We start from the raw sequence: 20850 nt of genomic DNA on the forward strand, positions 1-20850 counted from the left end.
TTGTTCAAGGCCATGGACTGGCACATACCACCGTATCGTATTCTCCTAAGACGAGAGCCAGAGAAATCCTACTATCACCAAGCCGATAAAGATGGGAGTACACCAAGAATGAGAAGAATGGAGTGACGGAAAGTAACTTTGACAGCCAAGAATGATCAGTACGCGTATGGGACTAAACTTCGTTTACTAATAAAAATAAACATTCGTATACTTGTAACTGTATCTTCGCGAGACTATTACCAACAGATTGTTGAAGCTTTCCCGATGAAAATGAGCCCAAACACGACATGTACGTATTTTCATTAGGAACACATTTTTATTTTTATTTTCATTGTTGAACAAAATTGGATTCCACGTGTCCTCATCGGTTCGGGTTGGTTCTACCAAATGTACGTAGACTGAGTATCGTTTCACACGAATAAAAACGAGAAGTAAAAATAAAGACTAGTAAATAAAGAAAACAAATTTAAATAAAGAAAACTGAAGCTCACTGTGATACTATAATAAAGGTATTTTCGTGATTTCGTTGGCAGGCGCGAAGCTGACCTTGAACGGCCAAAACATTTGGCGCGTACCTCGCTCGAACCTGATTAAACTCTGCCCTGTGTGTCGCGTGACATGCCCCCTGTACTCCCAATGCCTTAACCTTCTCCACATCCACTTTCCACTTCCCGTTACCCCCTACCTTCTAACTTCAGTCATTCCCTCTCCTCCTCTACTTCTCTGCATCCGTTCTATGATCCACCTCCCTTTATCTTTTCTTCACTCCTTTTCCTTCTTCACCGCGATTTTCCTCTCCGTCTTTCCGTCACGATCTCCCTTTTTCTCTCCACTTGGACCGCCTCGACCGTTCAGTAAGGCAGGAGAAGAGTTACAGGATCACCGATACCATATCCGACCTGCTCGCGATTTCTTCGCCGACGTAGAAATACGTTCCAGTTGGCCAAATGCTTCTTCCCGATTCGTTACTCCGCGAGATGGTTCGCTCGAGATTAGGATGCTACCCTTTCGGACGGGAATTGCAAAAGACCGTGTTCGAGTACCTGCTATCTTTGGTGCTTGCCACTTTGCCAGTCTTTGGTAGAAGTCGATCAGTCAGGATGCTTTGAGACCAGATTGCATGTGCTTTCATAGAATTTTTAGGAGAAGCTTCGATAGGTTCGCACGAGAACGCTAGTTTCTTCGGTGCAGAAATAGATTTTTAGTTAGTGTCAAGTTTTGAAACAACAATTCACTGAGCCTTCGTTCGGAAAATTAAAACTCTACATAACGTTAGTGTAATTTACACTTTATCGAGTGATATTTGACAAAGTAACAATTTCGCGTAAAATAAATTGTTTAAGCGGTCTTTAGTCGTGATCGCGATGGTAGAGGTAAAAGAAATACTCTAACTGTTGCACAAATCGGCAAACGAGTTCCCTCAAATAAGGGGTAAAACGTGACCGGCGGATAGGTTAGAAATTCCGCCAATCCTCGACGTCCGTTTCTACTAATTTGATTAGACGATTAACCCGTGTGCCGTGTTCGGTTCAGTTTGATTACGCTCGTCTCGACGCGATGCATATGTCGTAACGAACTCGACGAGGCGGCGCTCGATGTAAATGAAAATTACGCAAATCTCGGTACAGTTAATCGAAATCCCCGCTTTGTAATTTGTAAGGCCTCTGTGCTCGGATGTTGACCCACAAGTTGAAACGCTGTCGGATTCTATGGAATAATTTTCATCGTCTCTGCGTTGAATTTGACCCCAGAATGAATACTTAGATATTAGGTAACCACACTCAGTTACAAATACTTAGTAATTTTAGCAAAATTAGCATGGAAAATATTCAAAAAAGCATCATACGTGGCCAAAGAGTTAAACTTAATTAAACTATCGAAACCTTTCATTTTGTTGGATAACTTTGACAGCCACGGTACTCCATCCTATGAAATGCTAGGACAATGTATGCTTAGCATTGTAAGACCTCTATCTTTCTGAGTCATTATTTCTCTCACACCCTGTATATTTTCCACGAATGCTATTGCAACCGGCATTTTACTCGGAAATGAGATCGAGTGAAAAAGGCAAGTTTCCTCTCGGGAGTGCTTCTGCCCTTTTGCTGCAACATTGTGAAACGCCTAAGACACGGCTCTCGACGAAACGTGAAACCTAGATAGCATTGTTTATAAATATCATCGAAGCATTTAAATATATACACACGCGATTCGCGCATACGCGTGCAAAATTGTTACGTTTTTATTTGGAATTGTGACAGCGTTCGATTTTTCCTACCACCAGAATGTTCCTTTCGTTAATACGTCGTATCATTATTTAAAACTTATGGTTCGCACTATATATTACTGCTGGCCGTATTCACAGGAAATTGAAGCTGCTGAATTTAATAAACGACGTTGAACAATAGACGTGGTATCATTCATCTCCGCAATAACGCCAGACCCGATATTGCAAAGAAAACTTCGTAAGAGTTTAACAATAGGAAAACCTTTAACAATAGAGCTGACGTGAAGCAGACATTCATAAATTCTTTTTAAAAAAAATATGTTTTTTTTTCATGGCATTAATGCATCGATTTGATTTCTTCAATAGTATAATGCGTTGGAAATTTATGTAATAATATACCATATTATAAATGTATTAAATAATATAATTCAATGGGCTGACACCCATTTCGTGAATTAAAAAATATTCCATCAGGCATATCAATGTATTATAAAGGTGAGTAATTTTTAAACTTGCTATGCCCCAAAGAATTGAGGGTATAGTTTATATTTACAATTGTGTACAATTATCTTTAACTCGGAAAATTCTATGTATGTGGCCTGAATTAAAATAGGTGTGAATGCTTAATTATTCTATAATTAGCAAATTATTACCGCGTGATGAAGTAGCAGGATAATTAATGTCTCTGCGAACGAAATCGCTTTTATAGATGTTTGTGAAGTACTAAAAGACGAAACAGACTAAGCATACTACGAGAAAGGAGTAAGCAAACAACGCGTTAATCGAATAAAGCTCCCAATTCAGTTGGTAAAGTTGACTGGGGGTTGAAAACGACAGAGAAAACTCTGCTACTTATCGACCACTTTCGAACGCAATTAATTAATCGTTGCTTGTAATTGATTTAATTCCGATCACGCTCACCACTGTGGAAATTAGAGGGAATTATACAAGCAGCGCCGCACGACATAAAACCGTCGAACTAATAATTTACCCAGGAGTACTTGTTGCACGTTTCGTGAGATGGCGCGTCCTGGCACTTGTTAAAGAACGACATAAGGTCATGATTTAGGTCAGAATTATACATTGTCAGCATGATCAAAAATCTGACGAAATTACTTTATAGAAAAATACACAGTGGGTATAGAAAGTAGGGACACAGACATTCGAAATCTCGAATCTCGCTATCTCGAAATCTCGAAACTCAAAATGTTCGAGTTCTCGCAACTCGAAACTCGAAACTTCAAGTTACAATTGTGATTCGAATATAAGGTGGACGAACCAATTACTGTTACCTAAACGATCAACTCTGACAATATTTCATTGCTTCTTTATTTGCTTATTAAAAATATAGGGTTTTTCTTATTCAATGTCTTTAATTTAAGGAAAAAATACTGTGACGCTTTGATTCAAAATTTTTAGAATCCAGATAAATAATAATTTGTATTAAGAAAGTTTAATAATAATCCGAGGCATATAAATTTCCTTTTGGAGTTACTTATTGTACTCTTTATACTCACTGTATTTTAGACTTGAAAAAATTTTAAGAACTGATTTGACATCATACAAAAAATTCTAGACTCTCAAGGGAGAGTTATGAGAAAGCTATTTCAATTTTTATATTTATATAGTCTTCGAACATCCTGGTAGAACGACAGCCAACAAATACTTCAATGTCTGCTTCGATAGAAATACAGAATCATAGTTTCGTTATCTTATCTTGTCAACAAATATTATAGTATGGACTTGCGGAGTCAGATCTAATTACAGTATGAATGAGTCCGTTTTTAAAATTAATTTGATAATTAGTCAAACTTATCGGTGCAATGCAGAGGTTCACAGCCTCCATCACGTGATTAGGTAATACTCTCTGATAAAATTACAGGTATAGACTTCTAAGTACATTCCCACGTGGCTATGATATTTCAGTTTAATAACTAGGAAGTCTGATTATACAATTTTAGACTTTCTATATTTGATAGTTTCTTTTACGTTTCTCGTGACATATTTCTTGTATTTTTTTCATCGCTAAATTTTAATTTTTATTCAATTCTCAATTAAACATTCTATTTTAAATTTTAATAATAGATAAAACGGCAAAAGAAATAGTCAATCTAGCAGCAATTAAAGTATCATGACTTTTGAAATTTTAAAATCAAACAAAATTTTGTTAGAAACCTGTGACACGAAACCGAATCATTAGTAACTAATTAAAAAGAAAATTAACCGACGAATTTAGTATTTATTGCAGTTGAGAATATTTTTAATGTATTTTGTGTATTATGTCGATCGCGCGTTGGAATTATACGAATAAAATTTTGCCCATCCACGATTTCGAAGCAACCTGAAGCTAAATGCAGTCTTTCATGCGCTGCCCGACTTTCATTCTCTTTGTTCTCGGCGTTCGCTGTTTCACAACCACGTGCCACCTTCATTTCCTTCGATGACGTTTGTCAATAGTATGCGTTCTGTCGCGAGACGCCCATAAATTTTTAGTTAATCCGATTGTAAATCGCCTGTCATGATACGGATAAGAAAGATAAGAAAATGTATCAGACAGAGTATGTCACTCCTTGGGTTCAGATGCGGGCAAGAGACGAGAATACTCTGAGAGCCGCCAAGTTTTACCCCGTGGTAAGAGAAATTTTCGAACGAACGTCAGACTTTAACAATCAAGGGAGTAGTTTGGGCCAAACAGCGCAAATTCATTATAATTACACAAGTTTTTAACACAAAAGACAATTCTAAGTCAAAACTTCCCATCGATCGGTTGACTGAATCTTGAGACATCTTATTCACCAGTCCAAAGAATTTTCTTGCGAGAAAAATGGCTATAAAGTTTCGGAGTGTATTGTTAAGATATGTGTTCGGTTCAGAGACTTATAATTTTGACAATTTTTCGAATATTTACGATCCGTTTATACCTGACATTTGAAGAAAATGCGAAAGATCGATATTTTCAAAGTTTTATACCAGACTACCCCCTTTAATGCTGGCTGTGCACTCGTTGAACGTTCCATTTTGGACATGGTTCGTTCGCAAGGAAATCGAAACTGCAACGTGAGATACGGCAAAACAATTTTCGGCTGCATGGAGCGACTGGGAATGCATAATTTAATACGATACTTTCATTACGTTTGATAACACAATCCCTCGCGATGATACGCGGATTAACTTTCGCTGAATTAAGTTTTGTAAAGAGCGGATGAATCTAGATTTAATCTTTTACTTGTTTCCTTTGTTAGAGGTTTCTATAAAAATTTTTTACTCGAACCAGTTTTTAGAGATAGGTGGATAAAACAGTAAAAGTTTTAAAAATCTAAAGTTAATCTAAAACTCTGATTGACATCTTATCTGTTAGGATGTAGACAGCCCTTGTTTCCAGTCATACCTAAACCATTAAAGCTAGGTTTCCTGTTAGGCAAACCTCATTTTCATCCACTTCTAATCTGCGACCCAACAGTAGTTTTCATTTAGCGATATATGACTGCCACAATTCACGTCGACCAAAATATGGACATTCTCTTGATAGTTTTCATTGAACCCACTATCCAGCTGCTTGATCAGTCATTTACTCGACATTCATGTTCGTATAGCCGCTCGTATCAGATTTACCCAACACTACGTATACAGAGTGTTTCTCCTAACTTGTACGGTTGAAATATTTCTTTCTCAATCAATAATACTAGCCTACGTGGGCTGCATAACTCATTACTCTCGACTTTTCTTTATAGTGTTGCTATTGTTGTAGAGGTTAATAATTATACTCGATACCAAATTGAAGCAAATAATTAGAAAATCTTCGGATCGAACGAATCTCAGACTAGTTGTTGGAATATAGGTAGTATTGTGCATGATTCGCTTTGCTGCCGTTTGCTTATAGCAATTACCATCTGTATCGAACAGCTGCTCGTCTAGATTCGTGTTGGATTTAAATCTATCATTGTTGGCACTGTTTGCCTTCCTCCGAACTCTGACGTCAACGCTTACATATTACAGTGTCAGGCCATCAAACACATACTTCGTCGCTACGCTAACATAGATGCCATACTCGCCGACTATGACCGTACAACACTCTTGCTGATCCAATACTAACGATGACATTTTTTCCTATAATTACTGTTGAAGATTTCCAATACCTCGATCAGCTGATACGCTGTCAAAATAAATTTTTGTCTGTTTTACGTTGCAACAAAGGAACCTCTTCTCCCGTTAGAGTAGCAAGAAAATAAATAAAATATTGATTTCAGTTGGAACCGTTTGCACCGCGGTATTCGATCTCGTATTTTAACAATAATAAAGAAGATAGCACGAAATCGGCGTACGAGCGTCTTCACAGCGCGGTGGATTACGATCCTGCCAAGCCACGCTGCGATCGCACGAAACCTAGCCTTTATTGGCTCGAGATTTCGAAGGAGAACAATTGTCACAAGGTTCCAATGACTTCTAATCACTGGTACGGTCGACCGAACAGAATCCAAGTCGACTTCCCCGAGAAGAAATTCAATCGGTCGAGCAAAATGCTGGAGTTCTACAGTCGGGCCGGTCTGAACCTAATCAGCGAGGACGAACGGCGGGCCGAAGTCTGTTAGGCAAACTTTTTTCGCCATTTTTCTCGTAACAATCGTTCAAATGTTTTCCGGTCGAATCAAGAAACGGCGCGAAAGGACGGGGGAAAAAGAACAGTATACAAATCGTTTGAAAAACTGCGACGCCTAGGTGTGAAATCGAGGATAATGCAATCAAATGGTTTACGATTGCAATTTCTGAGCAATTAATAATCACAACGAATAACGATAACTTTCAGAATGCTAATAACAACTGAATAGATACTTATTAATACATTGTATTACGGCGCGAAATAATAATTAGGACTTATTCTGGGTTGCAGCGTAACAGTAAATTCATAAAGCCAGCGGATGTAGAGTCACACCTTTCATACAATCAAGTTTTGCCTATAACCAAATGCCATTAAGGCGGCTAGTTAATTATCAAATTCATTCAAATCTGCATGGCCCTCCAAATCCAGGCGTTCTATGACTTTACTACCTGCAATAACATCGAAAACCGGTGCCAGATGTTTTATGGCGAATCAAGTATCGCAGGAAACATCTGGGCCCGTAGCCACCTCACAGAAAATCCCAGACGTGGGAAAATTATTAAAACTAACAGTTACATGTCGTTTCCCACCGACCAACTTCGCCTCCAAACTGATTGGCCGGCATATTAGCAATTTTGGACCAATCTAAGACCGATGATTCCTCCCATGGCCTCGGGTATGTCTATGACGATATTAGCTTCTTGAGCAACCTTGGTCCAGACAACAGATCAAAATTGACACTTAAGCACAACTAATATCTGTTTAGTTGTTATTTTAAGTCCCTACTCGCCAGTTGTTCGTTATTGTAAAAAAAATGTAGTGTGATGTATTCTATAGTTATTGAGCAAATAAAGCACAGAAAACTCGTAAAAACTCGTTGCACCTTAAATAATCGTCGTCCACTAATAATTTGGCGGGTAGTTGTTGAAGTACATATAAGAGTTCTAGGGAGTTTGAACAAAAATTTGCTCTGTTCCTGGTATTCCTGGGTAGCTGGCTTTTTAAACTTTCATTGCAATCATTTATTTAAAATATTTACTTGACGAATAAAAAATAATTAATGACACAACAATGCCCCGACAACGTCGATAATTTATTCACGTTAACGCTTTTGAAAATCATTTTCCATAACAGCTCGAAGTACAACATTAATTACCATATTTTACATATTACCTGTCCCAATGAATAAAACTAACCGAGAAATACAATTTCGCGAGTTGCGCACTGCTGTTTGCGTTTAATCCGTGCCATATGCCGATTCGACTGAAAAATTATTCGCTTGGCGGAGCTCTGTTTGCATAAAGAAATTAATTCATTTGAGGCACGGGGCCGTCGACGGCTAGTCCAAAAATGGTTTTTTCGTTTTCACGTGAAACTACTTACAGTTGACACAGTGCTCGGGTAAACACGGCCAGCCGATCGTTTCCCTCAACGACCAAGGTTAGGGCGAGTAAATACCAGTCGATTCATTCGCGGAATAAATTTTCGCGCGAACCAACTTCCTCGAGACTGGCATGGCGATTCATAAAGGATCACGGGAACAACACTTTGCTTTAACATTTTCTAAAGCAGGGATCACGAATCCTAAAAAGGAGGACGCTATTATATGACTTAAAAGGGGCGCGAAAAAAAATTCTTAATGCAAAAAAACGTGGTTAACCTGACCCAGAATTTCCTTTTGAAGCATAAAAAACTATTGAATATAATAAATAACTAAAGAGATAACTTTGTCTTACATCGCGTAAAAATAGTACATTGAATCAATTCACTTTTAACTTCCACCAGAAGTTCTACCATAAGATACTTATAATTAGTCATTTTCAGAAGAAAGTTAAGTTGTTGTACATATATTTAATAATGGACGTTGTACAATAGACGAAGTGTTATTCTTCTTCGTAATAATTTCCGAATTCACGTTGCGAAGAAAACTTTGCTGAAGTTTAACAATAGGAATACCATTAATGGAGCAACCGTGGAACAGATATTCGTGAATTATTTCAGGAGAGAAACCTGATTTTAATACACTTGTGTCAAGTTCTAAAATATGTTTAATTAAAGAACTTTACGGTAAAATGAAACACGACGGGGCAAACATTTCCTTGAACAGAAATCATGTGCAAAAGAGTATTCATGGACTTGGAAACATTTGTGACGTTTATTTTAAGTACACTTCATTAATTTTTTAAATATAGTTTGACTTAAATCAACCTTTTCCTGCGAAAATACAAAATGCCCTATTCGTATTTACAATATCCTTCTTATGAACAGTTCTTATTATTAATTTTGAAACAGTATTGTAAATTTCATAACAATTTCCATAAATACAGTCACGAATTATTTATAGTCCGTAAGTCGAATACTTTTCTAGAATTCAAACTTGAAACAGTAAAAAGTTTCATTTCTATTCGTCTGTACGTTCTTTTAATTTCCATCCTTCACATGCACTGACGTTTCTATACATCTCTTGTCATTTCTTTCCCCGCCACAATGTGTTTGAGTTCAGAGCAGATTTAGATATCAGGACTGCGCCGTTATACAGAACAGAGAACAAGATTGCGTTCATGGAAATGGCGCGCATACGCGATTCGACATGCCCAACTAAAACTGGCTACAACTCGATGCTTGGAAGTTTCATCGAGCGCACCTATAATTCCCTGTTCCGACATTATGATTAAAATTCCAACATTTTAAACTATTCCAAATAGTTGTAATACCACAGACAAGCTATGTAAGTAGTTCTTACACCTTATAGACTTCGTGAACGAAGAGACTGCCATAACGACTTAAAAATTGGAAGATGCATATTTCGCGAAAACAATTTTTATAACGAGGCCAGCTGTCCCAGGGTGCTTCTTTATGCTGAAGCAGATAACAATGTTATATTTGGACATTTTATTAGTCGCAACTCTCCATCAAAACAAACGCGATCAGTAAATATTCGCAATGCTACTCCAAAAGCAAACGCGAAGAATACAACCGATTGCAACTCCAAAAGCAATTAAAATCGGTTCACTATATTTCAAACGAGATTTAAATTTATATTTCGCAGCACTGACGCGATCCGAGATCAGTTCACATACGCAACACTACACTGAAATAAACCGCAAAAAATTCTCTTCCTTCGTAACTCTAAAGTTAACTATAAAACTAATTATTTGCAAAAATACATAGATAAACAATGCGAATAACATATATTTCTCGCACCTCTAATGCAAACCACGACCAGTGCTTACTCACGACACTATTCTGAAAGCAACTGCGAAAATATTCATCGTCCATAACGCTAAAAATAACCGCGACAAGTTTAAATTATTTGCAACACTATCTTGGAAGTAAACGCGATCATTCTCATTACGCAACACTAATACAAAATCACGATTTACCCAAAATGTTGTGGTACAAGTATCATCTGAAAAACTACAAATACAGCTACGGACCAGTATAATGACAAAGTAGGAACGAAGAATGACTTTTCATCCCCATCCGAAAATGAAGATGAAGAGCCACTTGTTGTAGTCCACTCTTGAGACAATTTGTCAGGGCCCCTTCGACTGCATCGAGTCTCTTCTTTCTTCGGCGGTCCTGTCGATGCCTGAAACTTAAACCTACGCTCGAAATTCTGCGCAATACACAGTCCTTCAACGATTCTAGGAATCGTTGTAGGCACAGGTGTGGCGGAACTTGAGCGGGACGAACGTTTCGTGGGGGGGCTACCCGCGAACGACCGCGAACGGGAAGAGCGACTGTAAAGACGCGCGATTCCAAGAATCGAAAGTAAAACCAAAACAAACGGTACAATTCGTTTGAATCGGTTAACGTTTCGACTCTCGAAATCGAACTACAGGTATAGGACCTATGACAGTCCTTCCCTGACCCTACCTACTTAGATCCAACACACTCATACCAGAAGTTAAGTGACCTACCTACCTAACCCTATATTTAAAAAATTGCAAAACGCATTCTCGCAAACAAATACTACACGGTTCTCTCACAAAATGTTCGGGCGCGGCCTAAACTAGAGAGGAAGCCCCGGGGTTCCCCCGACACCCGAACATTGCAAACATTCACACTCTAAGGTACGTACCAAACCCTGAAATCAACTGACAAAGACTAATGACCTTTGCGTATTACAAGTAATTTTCAAGTAATAGAATCTTCGATAAAATATACTACGTAAATAATCGTAGTCGATTTCATTTCTTTTGTTGCTCAAGATCAGGAAGTTAATTGTCATTTAGGTTTCATTAAATGTATTGTGTACTATAATCTTCGAGTATGCAACAAATATGTACAAATGAAATAGAATTCCCATTATAAATTATACTGAACTTTTAAAACGACGCAATTCCACATCCTAACCACACACACATGTGAAAATTGCATCGCGCACGATACACTAGCGCAATGTCAGTCACACATAGAAATCATTAGAAATTTGTATAAACTAAGTCATCGTGCCAATTGCCTTAACTCACGCAAGTAGCACCTGGTCACTTGGGCGAGATTAGGTAATGAACACGGAAAGGAATTCTGAAAATCCTCAATTAGAAAAAATGATTATAGTAAATACTAGCGAATAACAATATACTAATTCTTTATTCTTTCTTATTTGTGACAAACGAAAAGCAAAAATTTAATATACGTAAATGATGAAAAATACAATTAGTAAAGGAAATTATTTTGATTAAAATTGAATTGTTTAAGACAAAGAATTTTCATCAAAATTTTCAAATAAAATAATTTACTTTGAAAATTGAAGGAAAAATTATTGAAGCAAAATAAATAAAATACTTAATTCCTGAACAATTCTGTCGTCAAAGTGTATCTTTTAAAGATGAAAATAATACATAATGCATGTTCCTTTGAACCCATCGCGAAATGTCTTTTTGTACATAAATTGAAACATCAAATTGTTCAATACATAAGGAAAGACTTTGGTATCTTTGATACAAAGTCATCAAATTATGCTTAAATGTTAGTCATGAATAATATAAAAAACAGCCAATATTCAACATTAAATATATAATAATCGTCATTTACAAGTAAAAGAATTTCTATATTCAATTTACAATATATTATAAGCATTACTCTATGTTTACTTTATTACTCTATGATATATTTTCATGTCATATTAAGAATCGCGGAGTACAAAAAGATCCTAGTCTGATCTACAAAATAAAACAATATACATATGTACGTTCCTACTCACGGATATAAAACGTATATACCTGCGGTCATTATACTCGCCACAAATACTACGTTTACAACTGGTCACCCGTGTTGTTTCGGACTTTTCGTCCTACAACATGATTGGGGACCGGAGGAACAAAACTCGTAACTCACCAATTGTTGACTACGATGACGCAATACCTCTGCAACGATGACGATGCTGTCGCCCAGTGAAATACATCAGAGAAGTCACCTGCATGGTCCTACTGGTTTCCAGGATATAGGGAAGCGATCTACAAACTGCAAAGCACAAGAATATAATTATAATCTACCATAAAAATTATAGACATTTCATTATTTAACATAAAGATACTACATTCAAAACTAATCGCAGGCTTTTCATAATTCGAAAAATTTTAAATCGTTAATAAAGTTTGAAAATATTATTTTTTTCCAAACGTGCATAGAATAAAGTAAGATGGTACTTACATTTCTTACACGTAGACTTTCGTCCAATACATACTTCTCTTCTGTGATGCACTGACTCTACACCGGTAACGAGTAATTTTAATTTGTAAAGGAAAAGTGAAAAAAAATATTAAATTAACGCGACCGAAAATCAACATCGGCGAACAAATCACTCTACTGCCGCGATTGGTATACATATAAAAAAAAATTAAAAAAAGTAAATGGCAAAGTAAAATTTACTAGCGTGCAATTAACATTGACTCGACTTTCGCGTTTCCCTAAATTTCAAACGATTATCTAATCGAAGCAACTGTGCTTCGAAAAACAAAAACCTATTAGACGAAACAAATACAGACTCTATCGACCACTTTGCGCGCGGTCATCAATATTTGTAGTTCTTTGCCCCTGCAACATGATCAGAATAAATGTTAAATATGTTTAACAAATACAAATTTTAGTGCTAAAATATTATTGATAAATATAATTAAAGAGTAAATACCCGATCAAAAAATATTACATTACAGCTTTTTGTTATTAGAACTGAAAGTACGATCACATGTCGTAATAAGAGGTTAATTCTGCCAGTAATCCGTGTGAAATTCTGTCGATCGATATTTCCCAGTATCTTGGCTTCGAACATCGACCTTGAACTTGATTCGTAGTCAGAGACAGCAACGGAAATAAAATACAAATTACGATCGAATATATGTTTAAATATTTATATCTATATAACAATTAAACAACAATTAAACCCGACATATGTTATAAGAGATTTTAATGTAAAAATATAATGACAATTGAGCTCGGTTAGGTGTTGAAAAAGAACCGCGAAACCGATATAACTTTCAATCACGATGCCAACTAAATTTATAATAGATATGTATTAATATTAAATAAGGGCAACGGTCGAGAGTTACGGAGAGTAATAATAGTAATTAGAAGCATTTAGATACCGATAGGTTAAGATTATGTGTTACCTTATTAATTGCGAGACTGTCGCACCACACCAGCTTCCGCGGGAAGAATGACGAAAGGAAACCAGAATAGCCGGATGGTGGGGGTTGGGGTTAGGTGGTCACGTAGTCCAACGTCTCGATTCTTGATTTGTTTTTCCAAAAGAAAGGTTAAATCTTATATTTTGAATAACCAAAAATAAATTAAATGGATAGAATAACTCCAAAAGCATAACAAATATACAATTAATTACTTAATGATTTATTATTGTTATACTCTCGTGACGTCACAATGTAAGTTGGTCATTGGCTCTGCTTGAAAATGGAATATCGATCTGTTATTGGTACATACATAAGTGACTAGATCAATTGAGATATATAAATTCTAACCATGAAAACATATAAATGTGTAAATATTAACATTCAATGTAAATTTAACAAACAACATTCATTAAAACAAAGAAACAACAAAAAATTTTAAACAACAACAAACAAATAATATGTATAGAATCTACAAAAACATTAATTTTTCACGATGTTAGTACTTTATGTCGTAGGACACTGACTCCCATTATACTATAATGTCACAGTCTACTATTCGTCTGTACCTATTTCTTGTGTATTTTACAGTATTTTTTGAAAGTAATTTTATTCTTACCATTGCTAGCACTCGTAAACCAGGGTCAGTAATTCGATACGCCTGGTGTCTTGAACGCTCAGTTAGGTTGTGTTTATATTCTCGGACGCCGGCCACTCGACTTCACCTTGGAGATGGACTCATGAATTCCTGATCTGCGTGACACTAACACTGTTGTTTTATGCGTCTATACTATGCATTGTCTGTGCCCTTAATCCCTGTGTTACGAAAAAATATCGCGTTCGGCGTCTACTTCACACTTCGTTTATGCCTGTAGACGACTTCTTACCAAACTGCGTCAAGTTCAATGTTATCGACAACGCGTCAAAGAAGGTTGGATATCTAGTGAGAATTAAAATAAATATCTTTAGAAAATTTAGTAGAAACAAAAGAAACTTTTATATGAAAAACTGATTGAAATTTAGATTGAAAGTTAATACTTACACATTATATGGTTATAATTAATATATTTTAATTGATCTAGTTATATATGCAACCAATAACAGATCGATATTAGATGAGTCAATGACAGCTTCTCATTGTGACGTCACAGGAGTATAAAGATTATAAATCATTAATTAATTGTTTGTTTGATATCTTTTTATAGTAATTTTATTTTCTTCATGTCTTCATTTTATTTATTTTCAGTTCTTCGAGATATAAGGTTTAACCTTTATTTCGAAGATACACATCAAGAGTCGAGACGGACTACGTGACTCCCTCACCCCACTCCCCACTCCTCGCGCGAGAGACGTGTCCGATCCTGTTCGTCATTCTTCGTCTGGAAAGTGGTGTAAGAAGTGCGTTGACAGCTTTGCGTCTAATTAGGTACGTATTTTTTATTTTTAACCATTTCTATTCTCCTCGTCATTCTCCATCGATGCAATTATACAATATTAATAAGTGCATATTAACAAATTTGTGTTTTATTTCTGTAAAAGCCCGTAATTACAATTCAAACACATGGGGCGCTCAACTACGGTCAAACGTATTTTTCATTTTTAATCGGTTCTCTTCTTTTCGTCATTATCCATCGATGCATTTATCCAATATTAATAAGTGTCTGTTAACAAATTCGTGTTTTATTTCTGCTACAGCTCGTAATTACAATTCAACCACATGAGACTCTCAACTGCGGTCAAACTACGGTCACGCTAGAGACGCGACGCCATAATGCTTTGAGAGTTTGTGAACACGTTTCGACAAGAAACCTGTATCTATACGAAAAAGAGTATTTGGCGATGCCCACGTGCGAAAAATGTAAGTATTCTTCGTATTTTGTTCCGAGTGCGCTTAAAAAAAATTGTTTGATCTAAATTTGTCATCAAGTTTTCAAATACGGTAGAAACCTTTTCGTAAAAACATATACTCTTTCTTTCTAAAGGATCCTGACATCTCATCATCGTACTTGCGGATTCAGAGAAACTCGACGATGATCTCGCTGCTAACCTTGATGCTGACTTCGTTTCTAACGTCGCTGATGACTTCGCTGATGACTCCTACTAGGCAACATCGTCGCCCGGGTGCTTGAATTCTACAGTTGGTGAGTCGCATGCTATTTTGTTTCCTCTGGTCCCCAACCATGTTGTAGGATGAAATATCCGAATCAACACGGGTGACCAGTTGTATACTTGGTATTTTTGACGAGTTAAGTGACCGCGGGTATGAAAAATACCCATGAGTTATATTTTTTTAGTGCAGGCTAGGGTCTTCTTGCACTCGCGTTTTTTAATGATATCAATAAATATTACACAATATGATTATTACACAATTTTGATAAAATATATGAAATATGTTTATTATCTTTATATGAATTAAATAATTGAGTAGAATATGAATTAATATAATGTGAAAACATTATATTAATCGTATGATTGAGTAAAATATCTTACATCATTAATATAATTATTAAATATTCGTTTTATTAATTAATACATCATATGATGTATTTTATGTGCAAGAAGGCGTTTCGCGACTGGTCGATTTTCAACTCAAAGGAACATGCATGTTAATTTTATTTTTTTTTAAATTTACTTTGACGACAGAATCGACCAAGGTTAATTGAATATTTTGAATAATAATTTAACAAATTTATTTCAATTTGCAAAGTAAATTATTTTATCATGAAATCTTTATTAAAGTCTTACATTTTGAACAATTAAATTTCAATCACAAATTTTTCTTGAATAATAATATCTTTCAATATTAACGTACTCTGTTGTTGATATATTACATATAACAAGTCGAGCCATTTTAACTGAGAATAGATACCGTTTAGTTAATTATTAATAACCAGTTGTTTTAGTCAGGATTTTCAGGATACTTTCCCGTGTTCGTTGCCTAAGTTCATGCACATGCCCAAGTGTTATTTGCACGAGCGAAGGCAACGGGGCACGATGACTTAGTTTGTAACATTTATAATAATAATTTATCTGTGCGACTGACAATGCTAGTGTCTCGTGCACGATGTACTGTCCACATATGTGTGTTTGTGGTTAGGTTGTGGAAGTGCATCGTATCAAAAGTTCATCACAATTCAGATACAGAATTTTTTGACATTAGATTCATAACAATCACAATAATAATATTAAACGTATAGTTATTATTTACTTGGCAATTGTTCGTATTGCATACACGTCGATAATATTGTAAAATGCATAATGAATTAGCTTTTCAATCTTATATAATCATATATGTATAGAGTATATTTTAATAAAGACTATATCAGATATATTAAAATGTTTTACATAAATAATAAAAGTACGCAATGGGCACTAGCTTTGTCAGTCTACTGCAAAAACTGGTACGTACACAATTAGAGTATGAATGAGGTTGTGTCCAGGTGTCGGAGGAACCCCGGGGAGTCCTCTCTAGTTTAGGTCGCGCCCGAACATTGAGAATGAGAACCGTGGAGTGTTTGTTTGAGAGACTGAGTTTTGCATTTTTTTAAATATAGGGTTAGGTAGGTAGGTAACTTATTCTCTGGTGTGTGTGTGTTTAAACCTAAGTAGGTAGGGTCAGGGCAGGACTGTCCACATTAGTAATTCGGGTAGGCGCGTTTTGGCGTGGCAGTTCTGTTCCTGTAGTTACGATTTCGAGAGTAGAAATCTTGCTGATTCAAACGGTGCACTTGTGCTGTTTGTTTCGGCTTTATTTTCGACTCCTCGAATCGCGCAACTCTTAACCAGTTAACTGTGGCGATCTTTTTGCAAAGCGTGCACCAGTGTGTGTCGCGATAATCAAACGATGACGGGTATAGACATCAAACACAGAGTATGTGTAATATGAAATTAGGTTGTAATAAAATGACTTTTATTTTTTTCATTTCATTACTCACATTTATTTATTTACTGAAATTAACATAAATATTTTGTATATGAACGAAAAAAAAAAATGAAAAATCAATTTCTTACTTTAACTTGCTGTTAGAGAATGGCGTTGAGCGAAGCATGGTACAATGCATAATGAATATATGAATCCGTAATTGCTTCTGTGATGACTAATAAAAGACAACGATACATTTACGAAAACTAATTCGTAGTATATGTGGTTTTTTTATATTAATTATTTATAATTTTTATTTGTTTGTTTCATTTTGCCTTGACCTCGAAACATTTTAAACATATTAAAATTTACGAATATAATTTAGTTTTCGCCAAAATTACAATTTAAATATCAAATTGTATCAAAATTTTACGCATGACGGATATAGTCGTCATGACACAAAATTCTGCTACATCTGCATGACGGATATAGTCGTCAAACACACTTAACTGGTTAAAGTCGCTCTCTCGCGCTCGCGGTCGGGATTAGGTCCCTTTCGAAACGTTCGTCCCGCTCGAGATACACCACGTATGCTCTTGCAACAATTCGTATATTGTTGGAAGACTACGTATTGCACAAAATCTCGAGCCCGGTCTTTCGTAAGTTTCAGGCATCGGCAGGACCGCCGAAGAAAGAAAAGGCTCTCAATGAGCCGAAGAGGCCCTGACAGACTGTCTCAAGAGTGGGCTGCAACAAATGGCTTTTCATCTTCATCCTCGGATGAGAATGGAAAGTCATTCCTGTTACTACTTTGTCACTTAACTCGTCTGTGGTTGTAGTTAGTTTATTTTTCTGACTCGCTCACGTATGCATGTACCTGATGGTACATGATTGCACCATACATGCCAGCCATCCGTTCCAATAACTCGCGGTTATGATATACATAGAGTTGCGAATATCCAATAATCGTGTTTGCTTGTAGAGTTGCGAATCACTGTTTTTCGCGTTTCCTTTTCAGGGTAGTGTTGCGCTTTGACACGATACGCGATTGGTTTTTTGCAAACTTAAGTACCGAATGTTTGCTTAAAAATAGCGTTGCGAATTATTGATAAACGTGATTGATCGTAGAGTTGCGAAATACTATTTTTCGCGTTTGCTTTTCAGGGTAGTGTTGCGAAAAATCACGATTCGCGTTGCTTTTTTACTCTTTTATACATATAATAATGGATGTCAACCGCGTTTGTAATTTTCACGTTATAAATTAGCGTTGCGATCTTGATCAATCGTGCGATTTTTTATTTAGCGTTGCGATATTTTCAATGCCCAAATTCTACCCCAATTGTAGTACTAGTAGTAGTTAGTTTATTTTGTGGCCAGTACATGTCTATGTACATGTACCAATAGCCCCTGATTAAAGTTAGAGTTGCGAATAATATACAATGTTCGCGTTTGCTCGTAGAGTTGCGAACAAATATTTATCGCGTTGATATATTAGTGCTGCGAATAAATACGATTCGTGATTGTCTTTATGCAAACCTAGGAACCGGGCGTTTGCTTTAAAAATAGCGTTGTGAATTTTTAGTAAACGCGATTGCGAATTAGAGTTGCGAATTACTATTTTTCGCGTTTGCTTTTCAGGGTAGTGTTGCGAATAATTACCGTTCGCGGGTTGCTTTTATTCTTACAAGTCGCGTTTGGAATTTTTTCTATTATAAATTAGCGTTGCGATTGTTGATTTATCAAGGTTGTTGCCCCGTAATGTTGCGATATTTAAAACGTCTAACTTCATCCCCATATGTGCCACTCTATTGTAGTTTGAAGTAGCTTGATGTAGTTAGTTTCTTTGTACAATTTTATTTATTGTCTGATTTATGTTTCAGGGAAACATCGTGGGATTAATCAAGACACCAAGAAGAAATATTTTTTCATATTTATTTGTTTTATATGAGTTATATATTTTATTGGATATGAGTTTTTGTTTCAGGAAAACATCGTGGGAGTGACGAAGACACCAAAAAGAAAATTTCTTGTCGTATTTCTTTGTTTCATGTCGGTTATAATTTATTGTATATTAGTGTATGTTTTAGAAAAACATCGTGGGATTGATGAAGACACCAAGAAGAAAATATTTCCTCATATTTCTTCATGTTTCTACTTTAAGAAGGAACAATTAATGATAAAGTACATATTGATAATTTAGTAATCAGGATTCATACGTGCAGTTGCACATTCCAATTTCGTTTCTAGAAAACATGTACTGGATTGTCTCACATGTATCAACATTTCGTTAGGTTTACGATCTCTTCATCAGAGTTCGTACGTGCAGTTGCACATTCCAATTTCGTTTTTAGAAAACATGTGTATCATTACACATGTATTGACATTTGGTAGGTTCTTCGTCTCTTGATTGGGCAGTTCTTTTAAGAACTCTCCTTTTCTAGCTCGTTTCTAACTTTTCGATAGCTTCTCCCTTAGATAGGTATTCGAATTTCTCGCCAAAGGAAGGGTGGTTGGGGCGAGGCTAGGGTGGGTCTTCAGTCGCAGCAACCTCCACGTGGTGAGACCACGGTCATATTATTTACTATGTAATTAATATAATTATTAATTACATAGCAAATAATATGAGCTAATGGCTGCGTTCTTCTTATAGTTCCACATACCTTCTTCGTCCTGGTGTGCGGTCTAATAACACTGATTTCGAGTCGCAGATGCGTTTTTGCCGAGTTAGGTTTTAAATAAATAATATATTACAATTTAAAATAAAAAATAGAGGATTTGCGGTGTATTTATCAATGAGATCCTTACGTATTTTAATAATTTTGAAATCTTTAAATAATCTCAATCGATTGGTTATTCCAATGAAATTAATCGATTAATGTCCAATGATGAACCCTACAGCTTTAATTCCGTTCAAAAATAATAAAATTTATGTAATTTTATTTTCTGTCTCACTTCCTCTTGTGTTAATTTCTGAATCTGTTGATAACGTTGCGAGTGACACGAAAATGGTAATGGGGTCCCGGGACCGCAGAAACTCGGGCCGAAAAATTACATTAGGTGAAAGGTCTATTCATATACCTCGTCTGTGGTTATAGCCTGCTGTAATGTACCACACGCAGGTATAACTGGACATAAAACTTTAAGTTGCTTTTCTACTTTGTGGCGTTAAAAAGTTGAATTTGTTTCGCATTTTCTTGTAGTATGTAGTCTCGAAAATATATCTACCAAATATTAAATTAAAATTTGAAAAACTAACGAAGTTATAGCCTGCTGTAATGTACCACACGCAGGTACAACTAGACGTGGAACTTTAAAGCTGTTTTTCTCGAAACTACATTTTTCGGCACTGTGTATGTGATAACGAAAAAACCATTCAAGATATCAACATGAAATTTATACAGTATCTTTAGAACTGGTCTCCCTATAGCATGAACTAGGATAATTGCGATATATGCAATACTTTTTCTTTTATTAACAAAAACGGAACCAAATATATGAAAATATTCAGTATTTTTTCATAAAATAGCTGCCATTTTGC

The 20850-nt window shown here is 35.9% G+C and overlaps 1 protein-coding gene across 1 annotated transcript; it reads left to right on the forward strand.

Annotated features, from left to right (window-relative positions):
- The first annotated feature begins 4768 nt into the window (after positions 1-4768).
- Positions 4769-6813, forward strand: LOC122404120. The gene is made up of 2 exons (XM_043408022.1): positions 4769-4855; positions 6472-6813. The coding sequence occupies exons 1-2, from the start codon at positions 4769-4771 to the stop codon at positions 6811-6813; spliced, it is 429 nt and encodes a 142-aa protein (XP_043263957.1).
- The last annotated feature ends 14037 nt before the right edge of the window (positions 6814-20850 follow it).

The sequence above is a fragment of the Colletes gigas genome, unplaced genomic scaffold (assembly GCF_013123115.1).
Source record: "Colletes gigas isolate AHSC1104 unplaced genomic scaffold, ASM1312311v1 Colletes_gigas_Sc00105, whole genome shotgun sequence".
Lineage (NCBI taxonomy): Eukaryota > Metazoa > Arthropoda > Insecta > Hymenoptera > Colletidae > Colletes > Colletes gigas.